At 42.2% G+C, this 26,025-nt stretch overlaps 1 protein-coding gene and 1 pseudogene across 5 annotated transcripts in view; one reads left to right on the top strand and one right to left on the bottom strand.

Moving 5' to 3' along the window:
• CDK5RAP2 (CDK5 regulatory subunit associated protein 2) overlaps positions 1 to 26,025 on the bottom strand; it is a 228,720-nt gene that overhangs the window by 96,957 nt on the left and 105,738 nt on the right. For 4 of the 5 annotated variants that reach the window (XR_009759736.1, XM_061603690.1, XM_061603693.1 and 1 more), the window contains 4 exons: positions 19,741 to 19,836; positions 13,495 to 13,676; positions 7,845 to 8,298; positions 4,942 to 5,182 (listed from right to left, as the gene is read on the bottom strand). Coding sequence is in view for 4 of the 5 variants with exons in the window: in XM_061603690.1 (XP_061459674.1) it covers positions 4,942 to 5,182; positions 7,845 to 8,298; positions 13,495 to 13,676; positions 19,741 to 19,836 (973 nt within the window). In the remaining variant the exon portion in view is untranslated. The remainder of the gene's footprint in view (positions 1 to 4,941; positions 5,183 to 7,844; positions 8,299 to 13,494; positions 13,677 to 19,740; positions 19,837 to 26,025) is intronic. The other variant, XM_061603691.1, reaches the window with a different exon arrangement.
• On the top strand, positions 8,469 to 8,587 carry LOC133374080 (5S ribosomal RNA; annotated as a pseudogene).

The raw sequence follows: 26,025 nt of genomic DNA, 5'->3' as shown, positions 1-26,025 counted from the left end.
TTCGAATACTCTGTTGCTGAGAGTCCATTCCCCTGGGTGAATCTGATGTCTGCTGAGGACGTCTGTTGTCACATTCACCTCACCTGTGATGTGTTGTGCTTTCAGAGAGGTCAAATTGTGTTCTGCTCATTCTATGATGCCCTGCTGGCTGGAAAGAGTGAGGTCTGGATCATTTGGTTGAAATGTTGTCGGTTAAGACTAATATGTGTTTATGAAGGAGTATGTGAAGTGTTTTGAGGGCAAAGGCCACTGCCCTGAGCTCTAACCATTTTATGCTGTGCCCTCTCTCCCCCATGCCCAGGGTCCCCTGGGCCATAAGATGCAGGCAGTGGGCACGCCACCTGTGAAGGCTTTGGCTGTTGTGACCAGAATTTGCTGGGGGAAAAGGAGTAGAAACTCCTTTCAGCAGGTGTCTGAGAAGCAACTGTCAGCTTCGGGGCTGGGTTGTAACTAATCAGCCGGCAGTTAGCTGCGTCGTAAATTTGCCAAGGCCAGCAGATAACAGGAGCCGGCTGGAGAAAGGAATGCCTCTAACAACCGTACCAGTAGCAGCATCCGAAAGCATCATCAAGGTGGAGAAGCTAGGTTCAGAAAGCCAGGGGTTCAGTCCAAAAGGTCTGGAGTCTGCAAACTACGTTTCACGTGGAGGTCACGGCTGATGTTGTAGTCAGCAGCCTGCTGCAGTCACAAACTGCCATTTAAAACTCACTTCCTAGGCAGGTGCAGGTGATTAGTCTCCCAACTTCTCAGAGCTGCTTGTTCTTAAATGGCCCGACCTCCTCCTCCGTTGCTATGATACTCGCTGGCGTCTTCGCTCTGCAGGGGGGAGGGGAGCCTCCTGTTCATCCCCTGAATCTGCTTGAAAGGCTTCAGCCGGGACCTGGACATTCTCCAGCTGGGCAAGAGCTGGAGTTGCATCCTCAGGGATTCCGTTTGTTCCTTCTTCTGGGTCTGGCACCGCTGCCTCTTCCTCCGAGGAGTCCTCCGAAGGGGCCATGACAGCAACAACCACTGGAGAGATTGCCTGAGAGCTGCAGGAAGAGAGATCAACATCTGTAGTTTGGCTGCAATTGCATCCAAGTGGGGAAGCAGGAGCCATTGTAGCTGTCTGGTATGAGCTCTGGCCCACGGAATTTGGTCCATACAAGCTATCAGAAGGCCAGGCAGATGTTCTAGGCTCATCAGGCCTGTGAATCTGTGTACTATGAGAGACTGGACTGAGGGTTGGATCTTGGCTATTCTGTCTGGTGCAGGGGTTATAATCCCTGTGGAGGTGTCTATCAAGGCTCCTACGTGAACCACATGGCTCTTATCAGCATTGATGAGGAATCTGTGACTCCTCAGACAGAGCAGCGTTTGCTGAATATTGCTTTGTGCCTGAAGTAGTGATGGGGACCTGATCAAAAGGTCGTCTTGTGTATTTTCTGTTGCGTGAGTTGTGTCACCAATGCTATCATGAGCTTGGTGAAAACTCAAGGTGTTGAAACAAGCTCAAAGGTCATGGTTTTGTACTGAAAATGTCTCTGTGCATAAGCAAAGCAGAGAAATTTGTGATGGTATGGAAAAATTAGGACATGTAAATCTTAGTGATGTAAATGCAGGGTAAAAGCCTGCTACTTAGGTAACGCACACACTGGCACACAAGCATCTCAGACCGTTGACAATCTCTGCTAATATCTATACAAACTTACATAACAGAAGAGTCTTAAGCTAAGCAAACCTGGTCAACCCTCTACCCTCTCCTGTGTGCCATCGTTAACTTCCATGGAAGAAAAGCAAGATCAGCAGTAACCAGGTGGGACAAGTGGCCCAAAAGAAAAGGTGAGGCAGGCCACAGCCTGATGATGATAGCCAAGGGTCAGACGAACCAGCACAAATCCTTAACTGGCTGCTGGTGAGCTGAGCAGCAAGTTGAAGGTATATGTCTGCCAGCAAGACATGGATCTGTTGTTGCAGAGGGGATTCTCAAACATGAGTGGTTAGGTCCCAGTTACAGGGCTGGGCAGCAGTGCATGTAGGAGTGTGTGTGCGTGCACGCGGTGTGTGTCTGTTTCATTGAAGAGAAAATGTTAATCCCCATATCTTATTTATTATGCACATTATCGCAGGTTCCCGAATGTGCTTTCCTGTGAATATGGATCAAGTTGTACATAAGAGGGTAAGTATAATAAATAAGATGGTTGTGGAACACTACATTTTTTAATGAAGACACTTGTTTGCTTGGAGACAGATAAAGTAGATCATTTTAACATTGTGGATGGGGAAAAGGATTTAATATCTTGCTCTGCTTGAAGAAATGGAGCTGTTCTATGCAAAGATGTACCTCGGAATTACATTGCGGGGCCAGTTGTGCTAAACCTTTTTTTCTTTACAAGCAGTTTGCTCCAGGGATCCCTCATACCCCTGCAAGGCTGGCAATATTCTACCCACCCACCCACAGTTTCTCCGTTGGCCCTTTCATCCAATTTACAGCTCAATCCTAATAACGTTTTGCTTGGATGTTTGCTGGCTGGCCGATATTAGGCAGCAGTTTTGCATTGGCACGTTTACCGTGTAAACGTACCTTCCCCCCCCAACCCATTTCTGCCTTGCACCTGCCCTCTCCTTGCAACACTGGGGACTGATCCAAGGACTCAAGCCGGTGAGCAGCCCTGCATACAGCAAGAGGGCCAATACAGATACAGTGCTGCCAATCTTGATTAAAACACCCCATCCTTAACTTCGGAGCAGGAGTGAAGGCCTCTGATTTTGAATGGTAGAGTAGTGCAAGGAGAATGGGCATTTCACTCCTATGCCATTTTCACACTCTAAATCCCCCCTGAACCTGCCATTCAACCCACACCAAAACAGACGGTGAATTAGGGCCACCCATGGGAAGGGACTGTGGTACAGCATGTGTTTTGCGTGCACAAGGCCCCAGGTTCAGCACCAGCCATCTCCATTGAAAAGGTTTAGGGAACAGGAGATGGGAAAGACCCTGCTATGCCTGCAGATTTTGAAAGCTGCTGCCAGGCAGAGTAGATGTCATGATCTAGCAGTGATCCAGACATGAAGTTGGAGAATGCAGGGACACCAGATATGGGGAGTAGGGTCAGGGCTCAGAGCTGAGTGCTGAAGATAAGGAAACCATTAGCACCTGAGGCTGTTGGACAACAGCCTCCAGAGGAACCTCCCAGACAAACCAGGGCTTGTAGGGCCACAGCCTGGATGCTCAAGGGCACCTTCCACCACGTTTGCAGAACCAGATGTTCCCACTACAGCCCAGCAGCACCTGGCACACACCAGTAGAAAGGCTATGGAATGGTAGAGGAGTGCCTGTCTTCAGGCCAGAGGGTTGGCCCGTTAAGACTCTAAAGGGACTGTAGTCTGGAGACAGAGGATTAAAAGGCATCGGTTTGCTCCCAACCTTTGTCAGAATAAGTTGCTCACTTGGAACTATCCATGGTCCAGCAACTTTTGACCAGCCTTGCCACTTTTTCTGTGGGATCCAGCATCAGTTCAGAACAGGACAATACACAATGCTGCTCTAGGTGGACTTGGTATAAGGCAGTTTCCCATGTTCCAAAGGTAGGGCTTTGTCCCTACCTAGTAAAACACTATGTGTGTGTGTTTAAAGCCAGCCCCAAAATCATCTTCTGTATTATTCCACTCCAGTTAAGTACATAAGTCCTGCTGGATCAGGCCAGACCCATCTAGTCCAGCATCCTGTTCTTACAGTAGGCAATCAGATGCCCCTGGAAAGCCCTCAAGCAGGACCTGAGTGCAACAGCACTCTCCTGACCGGACTCCTAGCAACTGTTTCAAAAGCATACTACCTCGATAGAGGTGGTAGAACACAGCCACTGCAACTAGTAGCCAATGACAGCCTTACTCTCCAAGGGCTAGTGATAGAAAATGTGTGCTATATTCTTCAGGCTCAAGACAATCCAACCAAACTCTCTCACCGCCACCACTTCTATCCTGCCAACACTGGGGAGAAGGGAGCTGACCCTGCCAGCCACAGGCACTCAACTAGTAGCATTATACATGGAAAATATTGATTGATTGATTGATTGATTGATTGATTGATTATATTTGTTAGTCGCTTTTCTCACCAAGGTGATCCAAAGTGACTTACATTAACCGGTTAAAAACAGAATCAATAAAACCTAAGAACACTGCTAACCATTAAAAACCAGTGAAAATAAACACCATCAATACACATAAATATAAATAAAGGGCAGGTATACAGGCCCTGCCCCACTAGAAGGGGTCATCAATATCCAAGACCCCATGCATCAGGGGTGAAAGGCCTATGTAAAAAGAAAGGTCTTTGGCTCCTAAAGATAGATAAAGATGGTGTTAGGCATGCCTCCCAGCAGGAGGAAGATCATTCCACAACCGGGAGGCCACCACTGAAAAGGTCCTTTTCTTGTGTTGCCACCCTCTGAACCGCCTCTGGAGGAGGCACATGAAGGGCCTCCAATGATGACCACAGGATCCAGGTTGGTTCATATGGGAAGCGGTGGTCCTTGAGGTACTGGGGTTCTGAGCCACATAAGGCTTTAGAGGTCAAAACCAGCACTTTGAATTGAGCCCGGAAACTAACTAGTAGCCAGTGTAATTGTGTCACAATTGGTGTTATATGTTCAGACTGACTTACCCTGGTCAACAATCTGGCTGCTGAATTCTGTGCAAGCTGCTTTTTCTGAACCGTCTTCCAAGGCAGCCCCACACATAATGATTCTCTTAATATCTTTTAAATTAATCAGGAACTGGACCAGAAGGATGGAATTTTCCACATTTTCACACTATATGATGAGTGTACAGATGCTTTAACCCTGCAATTTGTTGACCTGAAAAGCAAGCTAACCCTAGATATTGCTGTGAAATTTGAATCAGACAGAACCATGGGCAGAAAGAAATGTCACGGATGCTTTCTGCATGAATTTGCTTGCTTACCTCCTATGTATATTCCATCGTGAACAGATCTCTCATTTTCAGCTCTGCTCAGCTGTAATTCATCAAGTCGCTGGGGCTGTGTATACCCTTCTTTCAGATCTTCATCCAAGGTGAAGATACGATGCTGAAGATGTATGTCTGCCTTCTGAAGGGGGGCGCTTAAGGAGATGCTTTCTAATGACTTTGATGATTTTAGTAAAATGGGCAAACGGGATTTCTTGAATGGGTAGCAAGGATCACTCTGAATGAAACACAATAAAATGTGTGTGTGAGAGAGAGAAGATGAGCGTAAGAAAACAATGGATACCTTGTTCACTTAAATCCTACCACAGGTATTTTGCAAACAAGCCTGAACTGAAAAGGGTGGCATTTAATGGTGAACAAAATGAAACCCCCTGAAAAAGATCTCCCCCCGGACTAGTTGCAGCAAAAATGCAAGACCAGGAACTGGAACAAAAACATTCTCCCGTTCAGAGTAAAGGTAGGAAGCAGTGCAATCTGACTGGGTTATTATGTAACTAAATTGGATTGGCTACAAGATGTCATCACATGGGCAACATGGCTGGATCATGCAGCTAGCAAGAAGAAACTGTTGAGAAGAAAAACAAAAAGGAATCATGTGCAAAATGTGGCAGAAACAGACAAAGTTAAAAGGGTGCCTTTTGGAGAACACTATGACCCCCCTACGTTTTTCATGCCAAAAGTGTTTGCTCATGAAAATGCAGCCCTCTTTGCCAATGAGATTAACAACAAGCTGGTCCGCAGCTACGGTCTGAAGGCACATAAGGCCAGCTCTTTGCTGAAGCTAAGCAGGGTCAGGTCTGGTCAGTGCCTGGATGGGAGACCGCCTGGGAACCATATGCAAGCCGCCTTGCATTATAAATGTAATAAATAAAATAAACAACTTTTGGGGGGGGGGGGGGTTGAGAAGCCTCGATGCATGCTCAAGGAAGACAAGTGCTTCTCCAGTTGTTACAAAAACCACCACCGTTGTTATATCAAGGCTTTAAATAGAAAGGCTTAAATTAAATTTCTATAGATTTTAAAGAGTAATTCGTCTCTCATTTTATCCTTCTAGGAAACTTGCAAATTCTAAGAACAAAAAAAGGGGGCAGGAAATACTTCCTCACACAATGTATCGTTAACTTATGAAATTCATTATCACTGAATGCTGTGATAGCCACGAACATAATTTTTTTAAAGAGTTAAACACACTCATGGCGTGTAGTCTATCAATGGCTTATGGCTTTGTTATCTGTAATGATTAAGAAAAGATCTAGGTTGCATTCAACTAAGCCCTACTCAGAGTAGACCCACTGAAATTAATGAACCTAAGTTCATCATGTCCATTAACTACAATAGGTCTTCTTTGAATAGGACTAGTACTGAACACCACCCTCTGCATCCATAGGCAATATAACACAGACTGCAATAAGAATTCCAGCACAGGATCAGGCCAAGATTAATCTGTTCCCACCAGTGGCCAGAGAAATGTCACATGCAGGTGGGAAAGCTATATGCAAAAGCGCTCTCCATCTGCTTCCCTGGGAGCTTCTGAGGGCACCCTCATAGAGTCATAGGGCTGGGACGGACCTAGGAGATCACCTAGCCCAATCCACTCCTCAATGCAGGATATCACTACAGCATCCCTGACAGCAGCCAGCCAGCTTTTGTTTAAATACCTCTGGCAAAGTAGAGCCCACCACCTCCCAAGGCAATCTGTCCCGCTACTATGAAGAGGTTTCTCCTACTGTTTAGCCAAAAACACCTTCCCAACTACATCCACCCAAGGGTTCTATGTCCTGCCCTCTGCAGCAACAGAGAGCAAGTCTGCTCCATCCTGTGAGTGACAGCCCTTCAGATATTTGAAGGCTGCTGCTATGTTTCCTGTTAAAAATCTCTTCCCCAGACTAAGCATATCCAATTCTTTCAACTGTTCCTCATAGAATTGGATTATCAGGTCCATCACCATCACTCTCCTCAGGATACACTCCTGTTTGACCTTCTTAAAATGTGGCACCTCGAACTAGACCCAATTCTTGCTACATCCACACTACTGTGTCCCAGTTCAGACATCATGGACAAAGCCACATATCAACATGCCCCCTCCCCCATTTTGACATGATGTTTGAATTGGTCAGATTACGGTTACTACAAACCACCAATGAGTGCCACTCTCACACCTGGTTTGAGGCTGAAACATTAACATGAAAGGCAACATGCACAGTAATGGCTCTTAAATGATGGACCTGCAGAGTGCTTTTAGGGGGGCCCTTGAGCACTGTAAGTATCACAACCCATGAGTCAGATTCTTCTTCATCAGCGGATGAGAGTGAGGACTCTGAATCAGAAGGGGAATGGTTCACAGGGTAGGTGCCAGAGATGCTTCCACAACATCAAGACTGTGGTCCTTGTGCCCATCCAGCAGGTGGGCTGGGCTCTTTTAACTAAACGGGCACCTCCATTCTTGAGTAGCCCATTCTTTTAACCATTTTCTACTGTTCTTAATGGCGTTTTGTTGTATACACATTGATGTACAATGTCCTCATATTTTACGAGACAGCTGTATACGAATATTATAAATAACTAAAAAGGTAAATTGGAGCACAAGGGGTACCATTTAATGTAAAAGCCTTTTAAGAGGTCTCCAACATAGTGGCTGCAACTTGAGAAAAACAGAGAGTTCAGCGGCAAACAAGCAAACCCTGAACGTGGGTCAGGGATATAATACAGCTTTCAAAATTGACTGATGGATACTGTTTGCACAAGTATCATAAATATATTTGACACCCGAGACTTCCAGTAGTTTCCCCCCCTCCAAGCAACACGACCCTATTAGGGGGAAAAACAATTCATTTTTCATGTTCCAAGTAGCAGCTTGAGCATCTTTAAAACAAACTCACTTTGTTCATTTTCCTTGTACATGGGAGGGTCTCCTGCTGATGCTTCTGCCCGCATTCTTCATTTAATCTCAAAGATGCTGCTTTGTCTTCAGAGGCTGCTATTTTGCCTTCATGCTTCAGCCCCATGATGTGACCTTCAGCAGTCGCTGTTTGGGTAGCTGCATCTTTCACTTCTACTTTTGGTGATCCAATAGCTGCATTAATCTGCAGCACTGGTCTGAGATCAAGCCCTTCTTCTTCTTCTTCTTCTTCAGCCAGAGCAGATTCAGATTTGACTTGTGGCTTCTGGAATTTTTTTACTTGCCTGAGCTGCTGAAGTTCAACTCTCAGCTGAACAACCAGTTGCTTAAGATCTGTCTCATCTTTCTTCTCGAGATCGTCGATTGAACTGTCTTGCTCAGGTGTGTTCGGATGATCTAACAGGTTATTTGAAATTTTCCTCTGCTCTTGTCTGCTTTTATACAGAGGGTGGGTGGGTGGGAAACAAGAACAACATCCATAAGAAACCAAGATTGCCTTCTGAGAAATATGTTCTACAATCATTAAAAAGAATTTACTCATACGTTGTTGTTGTTACGTGACTCCAAGTCGACTGCGACTTACGGCGACCCTATGAATCTCCTCAGGTACGGCCATACTACCCTGAACACGCCCGATCTTGTCTGATCTCAGAAGCTAAGCAGGGTCAGGCCTGGTTAGTACTTGGATGGAAGACCACCTGGGAATACCGGGTGCCATAGGCTTAGAGGAAGGCAACGATGAACTACCTCTGAATACCTTACCATGAAAACATGAAGGATATATCCAAAAACTATCGACAGGGTTGCCGTAAGTCGTAATCAACTTGAAGGCATATAACAATAACAATCTCCTCAGGTATATACCGCTTAATGACAATTATAATTAAGCGGTACATAAATGGTTGAAATGAAGAAAATAAATGGTTGAAGTAAAGAAAGAAATCTGTTATAGAGAACTTGGAGAAATCCAAAGAGCTGTCAAAGAAAGACCCTCTTAAAGCACTGCTGCTGCTCAGAAGTTAAGCAGGACTGAGGAAGACGGTTTGGCAGTAGAATTCTCAGTTATTAAATATTCCTAAATTTACAGTTCTAGGGGTCAAGCTAGACATGACAGGTTATATCCAATGTTTCTTCTGCTCAGAGTAGACCCCTTGAAATTGATGGACATGACTAACTTAGGTTGATTAATTTCTATAGGTTTACTGTGAGTATAACTTAAGTGGATACAACCCAATGACAGTTGTGTGAGTGCAAATAATGACCATAGTTTAGGTCAGTGGTTCCCAACCTGGAGGCTGTGACATCTTCACTCCCTGGACACTGTCTGCTCCCCACTGTGTGCGTGCGCTGATCTGTTTTCTGCTTTATTCCATTACCCAAGTGCACACTAATCAAGCCATCAGTTCTGATGATCATCCCAAGGCCTAAAAGCACTAACCCCCCTTTCTATCCCCCTCAATCTATCCACCCTTTTGTCTTCACAATCTAGCATCCCCACCACTACCACATTACTGCTTCTATTATTATTATTATTATTATTATTGTTGTTGTTGTTGTTGTTGTTGTTGTTGTTGTTGTTGTTGTTGTTGTTATTATTATTAAAGTCAGACTGAGAGACTGTGCCTGGCCCAAGGTGACCCAGTGGACTTCATAGCTGGGTGGGGATTTGAATCTGGATCTTAGCCCAACACTGTAACCCACTGGTGTCAGGAGACAGGACTATACATCTTCAGATTATGTGTGTGGGGGGAAAGGGATACCAACTTGATGAACCTTTGCACAAAGGAAAGAAAGCAACGCCTTCCTGTTTCCAGGGAGCTTTTCATGGAAAGGGATATTTGAGATGTGATCTTGCCATGCACCATTTTTCAATTAACAGAGGTTATTTGAACAGTGGTACTGGAGGACAGCTTTGCACATACCACGGACTGCGAAAAAGACAAATAATTGGGTGTTAGAACAAATTAAACGAGAACTATCACTAGAAGCTAAAATGATGAAACTGAAGTTATACTTTGGACGCAGAATGAGAAGACATGATTCACTAGAAAAGACAATAATGCTGGGGAAAACAGAAGGGAGTAGAAAAAGAGGAAGGCCAAACAAGAGATGGATTGATTCTGTAAAGGAAGCCACAGACCTGAACTTACAAGATCTGAACAGGGTGGTTCATGACAGATGCTCTTGGAAGTCACTGATTCATAGGGTCACCATAAGTCGTAATCGACTTGAAGGCATATAACAACAACAAAATTAGAATTAGCGTGTGGGTGGGTCACAAAATATTTAGAGCTTATAATGGGGGTCCTGAACTTATAAAGCTTGGGAACCACTGGTTTAAATAGCCACAGGGAAGCTTATGCAATCTCTGCTGGGATTTTGTGTGTATATGTGTGCGCCTCCCTCATGGTCCCAGCAAAAAATAAAAAAGTATCTCAGAAGCTATTTCAGTTTCAAGGAACGCTCCCACTAGCCCCAACTAAGGCTTTCCTTGAAATGCAAACAGCAGCTTCCGAGACATGATTCCATCCACCCCCCAGACTGTGACAGGGAGAGAAAAACTACCCCATCCCCACCGGCACAGTCCCAAGACTGAAAAAGGTGAACAGTTAAATTAAGAATCACCAAACCTTCTGGCTCACAGGCACATTTGCAAAGCAGATAAACTATTGTGGGCACCACACACACACACACACACCAGACCCAAGCACATGCTATAACCTATACAATAGGCTACAATTAGAGATGGCAGAGAAATTCAATTCCATTCACATTTAAAGGTGAACTTACTTAATTTGCACTTTCTGAAACAATATGCGAAGTGAAACACAGCCATCCTTAGACATTTGTACTTCTCCAAATTTTGCAATGCAGTTCTCCAGCCAAATAATGTGTACAAAAATGAATCTACTGAAGTAAAGTGTGCATAGCAAAAATACCACACAAAAATGCACTATGTTGGGGAGAATTTCTTTGCAAAAATATTAGGCAAAACTGGATACAAACATGTGCATATTAGGAGAAATTTGCACTAAAACACTGATGATTTCCATGAGGACTCTTTTTAAAAAAACCTCAGACTGATGTTGAAATGTGGAGAATTTAAGATTGGAAAATGAGAAACAGAGAAAATGAAATTGACAGTCACCCATCCCTAGTTACAAGAGACTGCTTCTTTCAAGGCTAACTTCAGCAGCAAGAGTAGTAAGAGAGGGGACCCTGTGGGCCTCAGGGAAGAATTCTACAAGCACATGAGTGCCCACAGGTGCCATGTTGGTGACCCCTGAGATACACATATCCAGATAGTCAATTTGCCTTCTATATTTTCATGCCATGCGTCAGTCTGAAAACATGTTGGCAGTATACTTTGTCGGAAGGCAACAGCCAACTTAGTAAATTTCCAGCTAAGGCTCTGCATATTGCTAGTGGCTCAGTTTGGGAAGCAATTTCACAATCCAACAGAAACTAAATAAAAGGACATTACATTCAAAAACAAATCCTGTTGTTAATTTCACACGTGTCAATAAAGAGAGGTTTCATGCCATTTGAAATACAAGCCAGAGCTGAAAACAGAGGCATTTTGGAGGCTGGCATTTGAGAGAAAGAATGCTAAGTGTGTGTTTTAATGTCTTTATATTGGTGTTTAATACCATTCATGAGAATTAAGTTACCCAACACTATTGCCTTGGCACCAATCAGGCTGAGACATTAGAAAGGATGGTGGATCAGACTCCTACAAACAAAGGAAGGGAAAATGATTGGTAGCAAACTTTTAAAAAATATTGAGAATAGGAAACAATGCTCTAGATTCATATCTGAAGATCTCTCTTACCATTCCATGTTGCTTTAGTGATTAACATTTATGCCATATGGCTGGCTTGAATGTTGATGGATGAATAGCAATTAGGAACATTCGAATACAGAAGGAGCCAGTCTGTTGAGACAGCACACATCTCAGGAACTGTCTTTTTTTAATGGACCAATGGTCCACACATCACTGACATCAGAGAACAGCTTGTGAACCCATAGTCACAGCCAGGTGTTTTGGAGGGGGGACGCGGGGGGTTGCTGTGGTCTATAGGAGCTGCATCTCCCTCTGCAAGCACCCTGTCCGTGTGACTGCTGGTGGGAGGTGTGGCATGACTCACAAACAGACCCTGCACTTCTCAATTTGCCACTACACTACTGGTCGCAACCGGATTGTGTCACCGGTAGCAGCAGCCTTAGGGGGTCTGTGGGGGGAATCTGCTTGGTTTGCTAGAACTGAAGTCTAAACCAGATCAACAAAAGAGAAAGATCAAGAAGGAATTGCAAGATATTGGAAGTCAATAGGTTGTCTCCAATGCCAGTCCTACTCAGAGCAGACTCACTGAAATTGATGGACATGACTAACTTGCACTCATTCATTTCAAGGGTCTGCTCTTAAGCTGGATTCCACTTAATGTTTGTCAAACTTTTTTGAATCTCTCCCTGCCACTCTAAATTTTACACTGTATTCTGGGGACCCCCAAGCCACCACTGTCATCTTTTTCACAGGTGAGCATGCAGAGAAATGTTTGCATAATTACATGCCTACAGTCTGCTGGTGAGCATAAGGATCTGAGACTGAGGGTAAAAAACCCAACACAGGCAACTGGAAGAGGAACAGGACATGTCAGACCCCCACCTAAAATCATACATGGGGAAATGTTAGAACGAGGATCACTCACCTTTTTGGAAGGGCATGGGCACATTTGTGAATCGGAGAAACTGTTGCGGACACTCACACCCACACACAGACAAGCACACAACACAACCTATAGTACTGACTACAACAGAATGCTTCTTCCAAGGCCTAACATCAGCCAGGTTGGGGGAGGGGGAGAGAACTCTGTGAGGACCAGGGAAGGTGCTCGCAGGTCCATTGGTGCCCATGGGTGCCCCGTTGGTGACCCCTGTGTTAGAACAAACTAGCACCTCTCTCTGAACTCCCCAAATCACATTCAGATAATGGGACAATCCTTGCCACAAATCTGGTTTGGGTTAATGAGGGTCCTATCTAGGTCTGAGCCAGAATCAGTTATTTATTATATCCTTACAAGGCAGCTTGCTAAAATCATAGTCTAGAATATCCAATCACAAGGTTTCTTCCCACAGAAAATAGTCAGGGGAAGTCCTGCTGAAAGAGATTTTGAAATCTTCTGTGCCTACCCTCTTCCCTAAAATCTTTTCCACCATTTGCAGGCAGCAAAAATGACAAGATTTTTTTTGGTCAATTTGGGACAGAAGCTTAATATAATTTCAGAAGGATATATATCTCACCAATTTCTGCAAGCTTTTTCTATTTGCCGAGACACAACTGTGAGGACTTTGCTCTATAAGTTTGTCTAGTTTCTCTTCACTCCTTTGCCCTCCTGAGGAAGTTCACTCCCTATAAGATGCCATCTTGCTCATTTCATAAGCGATGTCTCCAACCTCACTTTACGTCTCCTAATTACTTAATTGCATGATGGACTGAAATGGCTCCGAAGAAGGCTTGCCAATCTCCCAGGTAGAAAGCTCAATTATCTAAATTCACTTTTTAACACAACTTCTTTCTTCTCTTTTCCAATAGAACTGTCAAAAGTACTGTGTCTCAGCAGCCTGCTTACCTAGATTCAAGTACCGCCACTCCATTGTCATTTAAAAGAGACATGAGCGACCTTCTCTCTTGAGCGTCACCTTTTTTGCCCGCTGCGCTTCCACCAAAGCATTTGCCGACAGCCAGCTCATGTTCAAACCCAGGCTTATTTAGCTTCAGACTCTGTCTGTCCAAATAATCTGAAGGAGATACCTGATGGAAAGAAAAATATGCTGTTACTTCTTTTCTGAAACAAAAAAACTAGGTATGTAAATATTCTATTCCTTTGGGGGCTGTGATTTTTACATAATAAGACTACACCTTCTTCAAAGTGATTAATCTATATTTAAAAAGACAGCATCAGTGAATTTATTCCACATACCATTAATTGGTATGGACACTAATGAACATCAATTTGATATCAATACTTTGGGGGTCCCCCTCTAGGATGCACACCTTAATGTGGTGAGGGGGGTTGAAAGTGTTGAAGAAACTGAGAGCAATGCCGTCAGGAGTCTAGATCAAGAGGCTAGACTTCTAGCAGGGGCACCCAAGGCGGAATGGTCAAAGCTGAGACACCAGACTAAGATGCATCCAAACTCAGGGGAAGGCAATGGTAAACCACCTCTGAATGTCTCTTACCACGAACACCCTATGAACAGAGTATCCAAAATGCAACACGAGATAGTGCTGGAAGATGAGACCCCCACGTCAAAAGGCATTCACCGAGCTACTGGGAAAGAACAAAGGACAAGTATGAGTAGCACTGTGACTAATGATGCAGCTGGGTCAAAGCCAAATGGAAGCCCAGAGGCTGATGCGCACAGATGCGAAAGGAGAGTCCAGAGTTGTACGACGCATACAATAGGAACATGGAATGTGAGAAGCATGAACCAGGGAAAGTTAGAAATTGTCAAGCAAGAAATGGAGCGTATCAACATTACAATACTTGGCGTGAGTGAATTAAAATGGACTGGAATGGGACATTTTCAATCAGGCAACTACAAAATATTTTATGCAGGAAGTGAGAAATCAAGAAGAAATGGGGTTGCTTTAATAGTGAGAAATGATGTAGCAAAAGCAGTTAGGAGCTACAACACAAGGTCTGAGCGAGTGATATCAATGAGATTAAATGGGAAACCTATTAACATAACCATCATACAAGTCTATGCTACAACAGCAAATGCAGAAGAAGAGGAATTTTACGCAGAAGTACTGGAAGAAGTTGAACACACACCAAAACAAGATATGATGATAATCATGGGGGACTGGAATGCAAAAGTAGGGAACAGAGAAGAACTAGGAATTGTGGGGAAATGGGGCTTAGGAGACACAAATGAAGCAGGAGAAAGACTTATTGAATTCTGTAAAGCCAATGATTTGTTTCTTGCAAACACATTTTTTGAGCAACCAAAAAGATGACTGTACATGTGGACATCACCAAATGGTCAATATAGGAATCAAATTGATTATACAATTGGTAGCAGAAGATGGAGAAGTTCCATACTTTCTGTGAAAACAAGACCAGGAGCAGACTGTGGTACAGATCATGAACTGGTCGTATCGAAAATCAGAGTAAAGCTAAAGAACAAGAAAGCAATCATAATGCCAAAATACAATTTAAATAACATCCCAGAAGAATATAAAGATCAAATAAGGAACAGATTTGAGGCTTTAAACTTAGTTGAGAACCAGAAGAACCATGGAGTGAACTCAGAGACATTATCAGGGAAGAATGCAAAAAGGCAATACCTCTAGTTAAAAAGAAAGAAAGACCTCAATGGATGACTGAAGAAACTCTTAAAATGGTTAAAGAGAGAAGAAAAGCAAAAGCAGAAGGAGATAGAAACACAGTCAGAACCCTAAATGCAACAATACAGCGACTAGTATGAAGGGACAAAGAGAACTATTACAATAGTTATTGTATAGAAATAGAAGAGGACAACAAAAAGGATAGAACAAGAGCCCTATTCCAAAAGATTAGAGAAATGAAAGGGAAATTTAAACCAAGAGTAGGGATGTTGAATAATCATCAGGGGAACACACTGACTGACTGAGATGAAATAAAAGGAAGATGGAAGCAATACACTGAAGAACTCTATAAAAGAGATGCCAGGATGACAGATTCATTCATGGAGGAACCGTATGATGAAGAACCAGAAATTTTAGAATGTGAGGTGAAAGCTGCTCTTAAAATACTTGGAAGAAACAAATCACCAGGAATAGATGGCATACCAATCGAGTTGCTACAAACTACTGAGACTGAATCTGTCCGAATTTTGACAAAAACTAAACAATGGCCCACAGACTGGAAGCATTCAATATACTTCCCAATTCCAAAGAAAGGGGATCCCAGGGAATGCAGTAATTATCCAACTATTGCCTTAATATCCCATGCAAGTAAAGTAATGCTCAAGATCCTACAACAAAGGCTCTTACCATATATGGAGCGAGAAATGCCAGATGTCCAAGCTGGATTTACAAAGGGAAGAGGTACAACAGATTATATCGCAAACATATGTTGGATAATGGAACAGACCAAGGAATTTCAGGAGAAAATCACCTGTGCTTTATAGATTACAGCAAAGCCTTTGACTGTGTAGATCATGAAAAACTATGGAATGCTTTAAAAGAAATGGGGGTGCCACAGCATCTGATTGTCCTGATGCGCAACCTATACACTGGACAAGAGGCTACTGTAAGGACAGAATATGGAGAAACCGATTGGTTCCCAATAGAAAAGGATATGCAGACAATACCATACTACTAGCAGAAACCAGTAATGATTTGAAACGAATGCTGATGAAAGTTAAAGAGGAAAGCACAAAAGCAGGACTACAGCTGAACGTGAAACAGATTAAAGTAATGACAACAGAAGTTTTATGTAACTTTAAAGTTGACAATGAGGACATTGAACTTGTCAAGGATTATCAATACCTTGCCACAGTCATTAACAAAAATGGAGACAATAGTCAAGAAATCAGAAGAAGGCTAGGACTGGAAAGGGCAGCTATGAGAGAACTAGAAAAGGTCCTCAAATGCAAAGATGTATCACTGAACACCAAAGTCAGGATCATTCAGACCATGGTATTCCCGATTTCTATGTATGGATGTGAAAGTTGGATAGTGAAGAAAGCGGATAGGAGAAAAATCAATTCATTTGAAATGTGGTGCTGGAGGAGAGGCTTTGCACATACCATGGTCTGCAAAAAAGACAAATAATTGGGTATTAGAAGAAATTAAACCAGAACTATCACTAGAAGCTAAAATGATGAAACTGAGGTTATCATACTTTGGACACATAATGAGAAGACATAATTCACTAGAAAAGACAATAATGGTGGGAAAAACAAAAGGGAGTAGAAAAGAGGAAGGCCAAACAAGAGATGGATTGATTCAATAAAGGAAGCCACAGACCTGAACTTACAAGATCTGAACAGGGTGGTTCACGACTGATGCTGTTGGAGGTCGCTGATTCATAGGGCCGCCATAAGTCGTAATCGACATCTAATGATAGTTCTGATTTAATTTGTTCTAACACCCAATTATTTGTCTTTTTCGCAGTCCATGGTATGCGCAAAGCTCTCCTCCAACACCACATTTCAAATGAGTTGATTTTTCTTTTATCCCCTTTTTTGTAACTTGAAGTTGACAATGAGGACACTGAACTTGTGTTCTGATGTCTTTACTTTAGTCTTCCTGACATTCAGCTGTAGTTTTGCTTTTGTGCTTTCCTCTTTAATTTTCATCAACATTCGTTTCAAATCATTACTGGTTTCTGCTAGTAGTATGGTATCGTCTGCATATCCTAAATTATTGATATTTCTCCCTCCAATTTTCACACCTCCTTCATCTTGGCCCAATCCCAATTTTCGTATGATAAGTTCTACATATAGATTATGGTACAGACATAAAATGCATTATTATAAAATAATATCAAAAATTTAATATATATAAACAATCAATATATAATATAAAAATCCTTGCAAGCAATTGCAATTGCAAGAAAGGGGTTACCCAAAAAAGATTCTGAAACAAGGCAGACATAAAGCGAGGATGATAGATAGGAAGAAGCTGTTGGAATGTAAGGTTAATAACAGGTTGGACACTAGAATGACTATACCTTTAACATTTGATGGGTACAATGGAGAAATCCAACAAATTATTTTGAAGTATTGGGATCTACTGTCTGATATTCCAAGATGTAAAGAGAAACCTCAATTTGTATTCAAACGTGCTTCCAGTTTGAAAGACCTTTTAGTCCACAGCGATATTAATAAGAATATGAGCGGAAAAAACAGGTATTCCATCTTGTCTGATAAAGCAACAGGAAATTTTCCATGTAACCAGTGCAGTACTTGTATCAATTGTGCCAAACTAAAACAGTTCACTAATCAGGTTGACAAGAAGAGGTATGTCCTCAGAGGGTTTTATGCTATACAACGTCCTTGAAATCTCATGTATGTAGGAATGACAACCAGAAAAATCAAAATGAGAATTAGTGAACATAAAAGTTGTATTAAAAATAAGACTGCATGCTCCAATGGTAAAACATTTCATAAGCTGTGGGCATACTGAAAATGATGTAAAACTTTGGACTATCGAGAAGGTCATAGGAGTAGGAAGACAACTGGAAGAAAAACTGAAAAAAGAGAACTCTTTTGGATATATTCCCTGAAGACGATGGTGCCAAATGGACTAAACGAAGATTTAAACTGGGCCCCTTTGTTGTAATAAGAAGCATTTTGGGGGCCCTTGTTGAAATAAGAAGTACTTTGGGTTTCTGTGTCTGTAATTCTTTGTCAAGCATTTTTTTGTGATCTGCATTTTGGAATCTTTGCATGTTAATTTATAGTTATTTTGACAGTTTATTGGCATATAAGTGGTCTATAGTATTCCTATGGTGAAGTGTCTCTGGTAACCCATTAAGGGTTAATGTATAATAGCTAAGCAAATTCAGCAGAGATATGGCATGTATTGAGTGGCTGGAGGAGTAGTTTCCACAGCTGTGTTAGTTCTGCAAACTCACCCTCCCACAACGACTTAGCTGATTAGACATTTAAAATACAGCAACATCTCTAAGATATGTTACGTTGGCAAAATTCTCAATATATTTTTTACAATTGATTGATAGAAGGAAATGGTATGTATTATGTTTCTCTTTCTTTATATATAAAATCATTTTATCCATTATTGGCAAAATTTCTATTGGATTAGTCTGCAACTTAATTTATAATTATTTTCATGCAGAAAAATTGAGTTAATGAACAGCCCACGTACCAGTTCATATCTTAGAATATAATATACAAAAGTAAGTGGTTCTACGGCATTTGCTATATCAGCTGTATAACACTCCTCACTCTGAGACATTCACCAGTAGTAGTTAGTTCTCTATTATATTCTTGCCTTTTATAGTGTATACTCATCACGAAAGCCACTGAAGAAGACTAACTGTCAAAACGCATCTGGCTATGGTATACATTGTGCATTCTATGGGGATTGATTTATGTACATTGGCCACTGTTTACAAGTTGCCCTTGATTTCCACACTGATATTGCCTTGATTATATTATATATTTTGTATTTTATTGTGTTTGGGCACTGATCTGTTTACATATTCTTTGGCCATCTTTTTAATACTATATAATAATAATAATAATAAAATTTTATTTGTGAGTCGCCTATCTGGCCGACCAAACGGCCACTCTAGGCGACATACATTACCATGATAAAATACAATATAACCGGAATTATAATAATTAAAATTATACAGCAATTAAACTAAATTAAACTTATGAGAACACATAAGGATTTTATATTGATTGTTTATATATATCAAAATTTTGATATTATTTTCTAATAATGCATTTTATGTCTGTACCTTAATTTTGTTTTGCAGCACTGTTTTTGCATTAAGGTAGGTTTTAACTTCACAGTTCTTGGCTACGTATAGATTAAACAGATAGAGTGATAAAATACGCCCGTCTCACACCATTTCCGATGGGGAACCAATTGGTTTCTCCATATTCTGTCCTTATGGAATTCTGACCTTACTTTTATCAGTAGAGATGTGTTTTTTGGTTTTTATTGGTTGAGTTTGTTTTCATTGATTTTAATGAAATGGGTCACTTTTGTGAGGACAAGCAACTAAGAAACAACAATGTTTTTAGTTATTGTAAACCGCCCAGAGAGCTTCGGCTACGGGGCGGTATATAAATACAATCAATAAATAAACAACAGCAGCTCAAACTATATAAACACACTGACAAAATCCCACCTCACTGAGCGTCTCAGTAAACAGGCTATTTGATGTGTTTGTCTCATCATCGAAAGCTCCCGTCGGAGTCCGACATTCTTCCGTTCTTTCAAGAAACTGCACAAAAGTATGGAATGGTATGAAAAAGGGTAGCACTCGCAAAACAAAAGCAGTAAGATATGAAACATGTACAAATAAGTCATTTTTTTTAATAAAAAAAGAAATTTAAAAAATATGCCTGAAACGCAGCAACAAACATTTTATTTATTTATTATTTAATTTATACAGTATTTCGCCTTTCCTCCCAGCGGGAGCCCAGGGCGGCAACATTAGGGTAGAGGTATCAAAGGATCCAAAATGATACTAAGAAAAAGTAATTGATGCAGATTCATGAATATTAATCATTGCTTTTCAGCAATACAGGACTCTGATACTTCTAGTAATGGATGAACTCTCCTTAACTTGAATTAGATAGAATCAGATTAAGCTGAGCGGCACCATTCCTACACCATTCAAAAGAAGATGGTCAATTGCCCAGCATAATCTGAACCAATCCAAAAATCAATTGAGATTCTGTTGTGACCCCAAATCAAGGACGTGATGGAGTCCAATCCCAGTTCACCCACACAATCCCCAAACCCTCTCTTCTTTCTCTCCCATTCACTTACATACAGCAGCTGTTGACACTCTACTGGCAGAAAGTAAGAGGAAGGTCTCTTCTCTCCTCTCCTCCCAGGGTTTGGCATGCTACTATGTAACATTCCAGGTGCAAGTGGACCAGGAAAATGTAGTTTTCCCCAATGCCAGACCCTGGGAGGAGGAAAGAGACCTTCCTTTCATTTGCTACCCCTCATCAGAGGTTGGGGGGGGAATGAGAATACTGGAAAAATAATGGATAGCTGGAAAGGGTTGCACCCAAACTAGGGAAGAATCCAAGCACTGTAATCCTTGCCCCCAAATACATGTCTCTGCAACATCTCTAGACATTTTCAAACATTATGAACTTGCGCAATGCACACTATTGGAGAGGCTGGACATTGAGGCTAAGGCCATACATACACCACACAGCAGCTAAGACAACAATTTTGGAACTAACCTTCAAGCAAACGTTTCTTGTATTGGGCTGTTAGTTGGCATGACTGATGGTCAAGTGCCAAGCTTGGGCATGTAACAGCTCCGTAGACTGACTAGTGCATTCTCCCAGTTTTACGGCAAACATTGGGTGAGCTGTTTTCAGTCCTTGTCTAAAATGGCTATCAATCTATTTCTCTCCAATATCATAGTGCTTCAGAGACTAATGGATTTATCATGGCATCAGCTTTCAAGGACTAGAGCCCATTTTGTCTAATGCATTTGATGACTACAATAAATCTGTTGGTCTTTAAGGTGCCACAAGAGTATTTTTTGTGCTTGCTCCAACACGGCTACGCCTCTGGAATTCTTCACTAATGTTTATGAATTAAAGGCAATCGTCACCAAGCATTGCTTGAGTGTAACTGACCCCCAGGGAGTCATCTTCCCATTTTCTTAATGAGATTTCCATTTTCTTTTTTAAAAAAAGTTTTTCCTGAAACTTTATTTTAAAACTCTTTGCTGCAGCTATAAAAAAAACAGATACAATTCACTGTGAAGTTCTTAAGCCTCTCCAGATCCCTATATGATGAAACTGAGGTTATCATACTTTGGACACATCATGAGAAGACATGATTCACTAGAAAAGACAATAATGCTGGGAAAAACAGAAGGGAGGAGAAAAAGAGGAAGACCAAACAAGAGATGGATTGATTCCATAAAGGAAGCCACAGCCCTGAATTTACAAGATCTGAACAGGGTGGTTCATGACAGATGCTCTTGGAGGCCGCTGATTCATAGGGTCACCATACGTTGTAGTCAACTTGAAGGCACATAACAACAACAATGTGCAAACTGGGTCTACACACATGCTTATCTCTCCAGCTCCAAGAGCTAGCATTGCACATAGGAAGCCATTTCACATTTGCCAATGTTCTGATCATTTGCACTTGGGAAGTTGAATCCAGTCTGACCCAGATGTCCCCCCTTCACTGTTCAATGACCGATTGGCTGGTTTTCAGCTATTTGCTTTTACATAGCCCTTCCTGTTAAGGAAAGCAAATGGCCAGCATGAGTGGCAACAGACATGCTAGTACCCATAGCCCTCACCATATGGCACAACTATGCACAAAGTGGTGGGGTTCTTGCTGCCAGGCCCTTGGTGTCCCACTCTTGGGAGCCAATGGAAGACTCGGTATCACATGAGTCAAAATTTATTTCAAAGAAAAAAATTGTGGTTCCTCTATTACGAGTTAAGGTTCTAATCTAACTAGACCTCTGAATTCTGTCTAAGGCCAGCTTCAGACATTATCTAAGAGAACCACAAACATCAAGGGTTGCATCCATTGAGATACAGTTCCCAGAGTGGTTTCACAGTCAATCTCTCTTCCCAGGGAACTCAGAATTGCAGCCCTGTAGCCAGCCTTTCTTATTAGGTGGGGCACTGAGGGGTGGGGAGGCACCTAGTGCCAGCCAATTCCCCCTCCGGGGGAGAGTACATGAGGGCTGAGCCTGGGAAAGGCAGTGACCTTCCCCATCACTCCTCCTCCATCCAGAGAGTGTGTTAACTTATGTGAATGAAATTTAATCAGTTGAAGTGTCTCGCCCTTTTTTGAGAGATCCCCAGGAATACCAGACTCAAAAGCTTGTCTTTGCCTATAGCTACAGTCCCCTTTCACCTGTGGTCTGTCCCTGTGTTCTGATTCTTCATGAACTGAACTACTTTGGTTAATGACAGTGAACTCCTGAGCTTAGCTTTGATGCTGTATTAGGTATCTCAGTTTTAGATTCCACTTGAAAAACAAACTTGTCCATGCTACAACTTTAGGGAAGGGCAGAAATAAAATAAATAGTGTAAGGTGTGTTTGTTAAATGGTCCTTGAGAGTCCTTCCTTCTAGTCTTGTTTCTGACCTTTAGATTTTTCTTCCTATTGGACAATAAAGGGAAAGCCATTTAACTGACTGCTATACAAAGGAAGAACTAAGCAATTGGAAACTAATTGTAGAAAGCAACTGGATTTTTTTTTTACTGGTTGCTGGGTTGATTTTTCTGTCCACAAGCCCTGAAAAGGCCTCTTGCTGAGCTGCACATATTGGGGAAATTAGGCTTGAGTTACAGCCTAAGTGGCTGGCCAGCCAGCTAGCTAACTGTAGCATACACAGCAATATTTCTATCCCTCTAGGGCTTTTCATTCTTTGGCATCAAGTAATCAAGAAAAAGAAAAAATAATAGCCAGTATCACTGTGAGTAAAGTGAGTGCCTTAACACTATAGGGTAGCCATTTTCTTTAGATCACTTGGAATTATCTCTTTATTTCACCCTTTAGCAATAAGCACCCAATCCTGCTCTGTTCATTATAATAATTGCAGAATAAATAAACTCTTCCTTCCTTCTTACTGCAGGTAAACAAACATGCTTCTTTATTGCTGACTGGGTAGACAGCACAACTGAAAATGAAAAGCAGAGCAAAGGAAAGTCCAAAGGTTGGAGTCTTAACTCTAGTCCATAATACAAAGTTCTAATATATATCTTTTCAAGGGACATGTTGCTATACAGGCACAGCACGGGAGGGGGGCAGAGCCCTATTTGCCCCCCTCTGGCTACAGGCCTGCCTGTGAGGGAAGCTGGAGTCTCCTAACAACTCTCAGTACCCTTCATAAACTAAAGTGGTATAATACTGCTTTAAATGTACAGTGCAGATGGGGCCTCAGACTCCTTTGCCATTTTTTAAAAGCCCTTTTATCTCATACAGTGAATAGCTAGAATGGGTGCCAAACAGTTTGAAAATGTGTCCTAATGCATAAAAATATTGAGAACTGACCTTACCCAAACCAGATCTCCTGGACAGCTCTCCCCCACTAATTACCCATAACAAATTTCTATCAGAAGGAATATGGCTCAAATCGCTATCATTTTGTATAGCATTATATCCTGCCACATTAAAAAAAATGAAGTCTGAAATTATTTTAAGAAAAAATTCCCCAATTAGACCCCTATTTCACAGGAAATGTTATTATACAGCCACGAGAGTGGCTATATATTATAGTCAGCATGGATTTCTCGCATTCCGCAATGTTAAATTGAAAATACCCCCCATGCCATTCTGATGCTTCCCATAAGATCATTTCAAAAGAAAACGTTACAAAACTTGTAGTCCTGAGCTCAGAAACACTTGCTTAACAGCCCTCTAAATTTTCATGGCGATACACAAAACAGTCAGAGAGAATCAAGAGTTCAAAGTATAAAAAGAGAAAGAAAAAAACCAGACTCCTTTTGGACTTTTTTCTGTCAAAGTTCTCATAATCTGTTGAAATTCATTAAAAATCAGCCATGTTCACAGAGTACCTGTAATCCTATTACTGACCTTGCCCAATTCTCTGACCTTCATCTTCTGCAGTTTAAAAGTTTTAAAAAATACCTGGCTGGTTTTTAATTAATTTAAGAAATTTAGCATTGAACTCAATGATAAGGCCGGGCATGCTCAATAAGAACCAACTGACAGTGTTCTAAAAGTCAGACTCACAGCTGCTGGGCTTGCCTAATCAGGGGGCCACACCCACATCAGAATTTGATTCACTTGAGACAATCATGGCTTCCCCCAAAGAATCCTGGGAAGTGTAGTTTGTGAAGGGTGCTGAGAGAAGACTCTTATTCACCTGAGCTCCAGTGGCCTGAGGGATTTAACAGTCAGCCACTCTGATTGAAGCTCTGTGAGGGGTACAGGGCATCTCCTAGCAACTCTCAGCACCCTTCACTAACTATACTTCAAAGGATTCTTTGTGAGAAGCCATGACTGTCTAAAGTGAAATAAAGGTCTGATGTAGATGCGGCCAGGAACAGCTTTGGTTTAAATTTGGGTGGGAGGCTACATGTGCCTGCTGTAGCATAAAAAGGTGGGGGAAACCCTGAAAAGCAATGATACTGTTCACAATGTTTTCCTTTTGGAAAGGAAAGGGGCTTCCCCTCTGCCCAGCGCCCACCCATCCAATCTCCTCTCCTCCCCCTCCCTCCCTTCTCCGCCTCCCATTCCTGCCCCTCCCCCAAGTCAATTTCACCTATCCTAAGCATGATTGTACAGAAGTAAATCCCACTGAACTCAAAAAGCATGCAAATTATCAAACCTGCCCTCCCCTCCTCCTACCCCCCTCCCTCTTGCCCCTCCCCCATCTCCTTCCAATTCCCTCCTCCCTCTGCCCTCCCCCATGGACAGTTTTACCTATCCTAAGCATGATTGAATGGAAATAAATCCCATTGAACTCAATAAGCATGCAAATGATCAAACCTGCCCTGCCCTCCTCCTCCCTCCCATCACCTCACTTTTGCCCCATCCCCTCCCCTGCCAATCCCCTCCTTCCCCCTCCCACTTCTTCTGCTCCCCTCTCCCCCCCTTCCTCCTTCCCTCTACACTCCCCTTCCCCTCAGTCTATTTTACCTATCCAATCCATGATTGTATAGGAGTAAATCCTACTGAACTCAATAAGCATGCAAATGATCATACCTGCCTTTCCCCTCCATCCCCTCTCCTCTCCCTTCCTCCTCCCTTCTTCCCTGCCCACTCCAGGCCTCCCTCCCCCCATGGTCAGTTGTGCCTATCCTAAGCATGATTGCATGGAAGTAAATCCCACTGAACTGAATAAACATGCAAATGATCAAACCTGCTCTCTTTCTCCCCCTCCTGCCTGCTCCCATCCCACTCTTCCCCTCTCCATCTCGTGGTCAATTGTACCTATCCTAAGCATGATTGCAGGAGAGTAAATCCTACTGAACTCAAGCATGTCAATTATCAATCCATTCTCAGCAAACTTGCACAGGATCCCATTTATTACCTCCCAGATTAAAAAGCACAGAAATTCACTAATAGGCAATTTTTGCCTATTAGTGAATTTCCATGTGATTGAACCTGTGTCTGGGCTCTATCCTTCCAAAGGCATATGGAGCTCACATGTCTGAATCCTTCCCCATACACAAAACCCGTTCCACGGAAAAAACTGGATGTCAGTAAGAAGAGTTCTATTCCAGCTTCCCTGACATGCTATATTTCTATGTGTAGGGATTCCTCCCTTTTATCTGAAGGGGCATTTCCTCACATGAGCCCCCACCTGTAGACTGACATGGTAGAGCTGTGACACAGGAGTTGTGCCTCAGCAAGAAGGAAAGCCCTTTGGGCACTTATAACAACATTTGGGGAAAGTGAATTGCAAAATCTGATGTAACCGTGGAAGCCTGGAGAAGTT

Source organism: Rhineura floridana, chromosome 20 (genome assembly GCF_030035675.1).
Source record: "Rhineura floridana isolate rRhiFlo1 chromosome 20, rRhiFlo1.hap2, whole genome shotgun sequence".
Classification (NCBI taxonomy): domain Eukaryota; kingdom Metazoa; phylum Chordata; class Lepidosauria; order Squamata; family Rhineuridae; genus Rhineura; species Rhineura floridana.
Note: the sequence above shows the minus strand (reverse complement) of the source record. Positions and strands in the feature narration are given on the sequence as shown.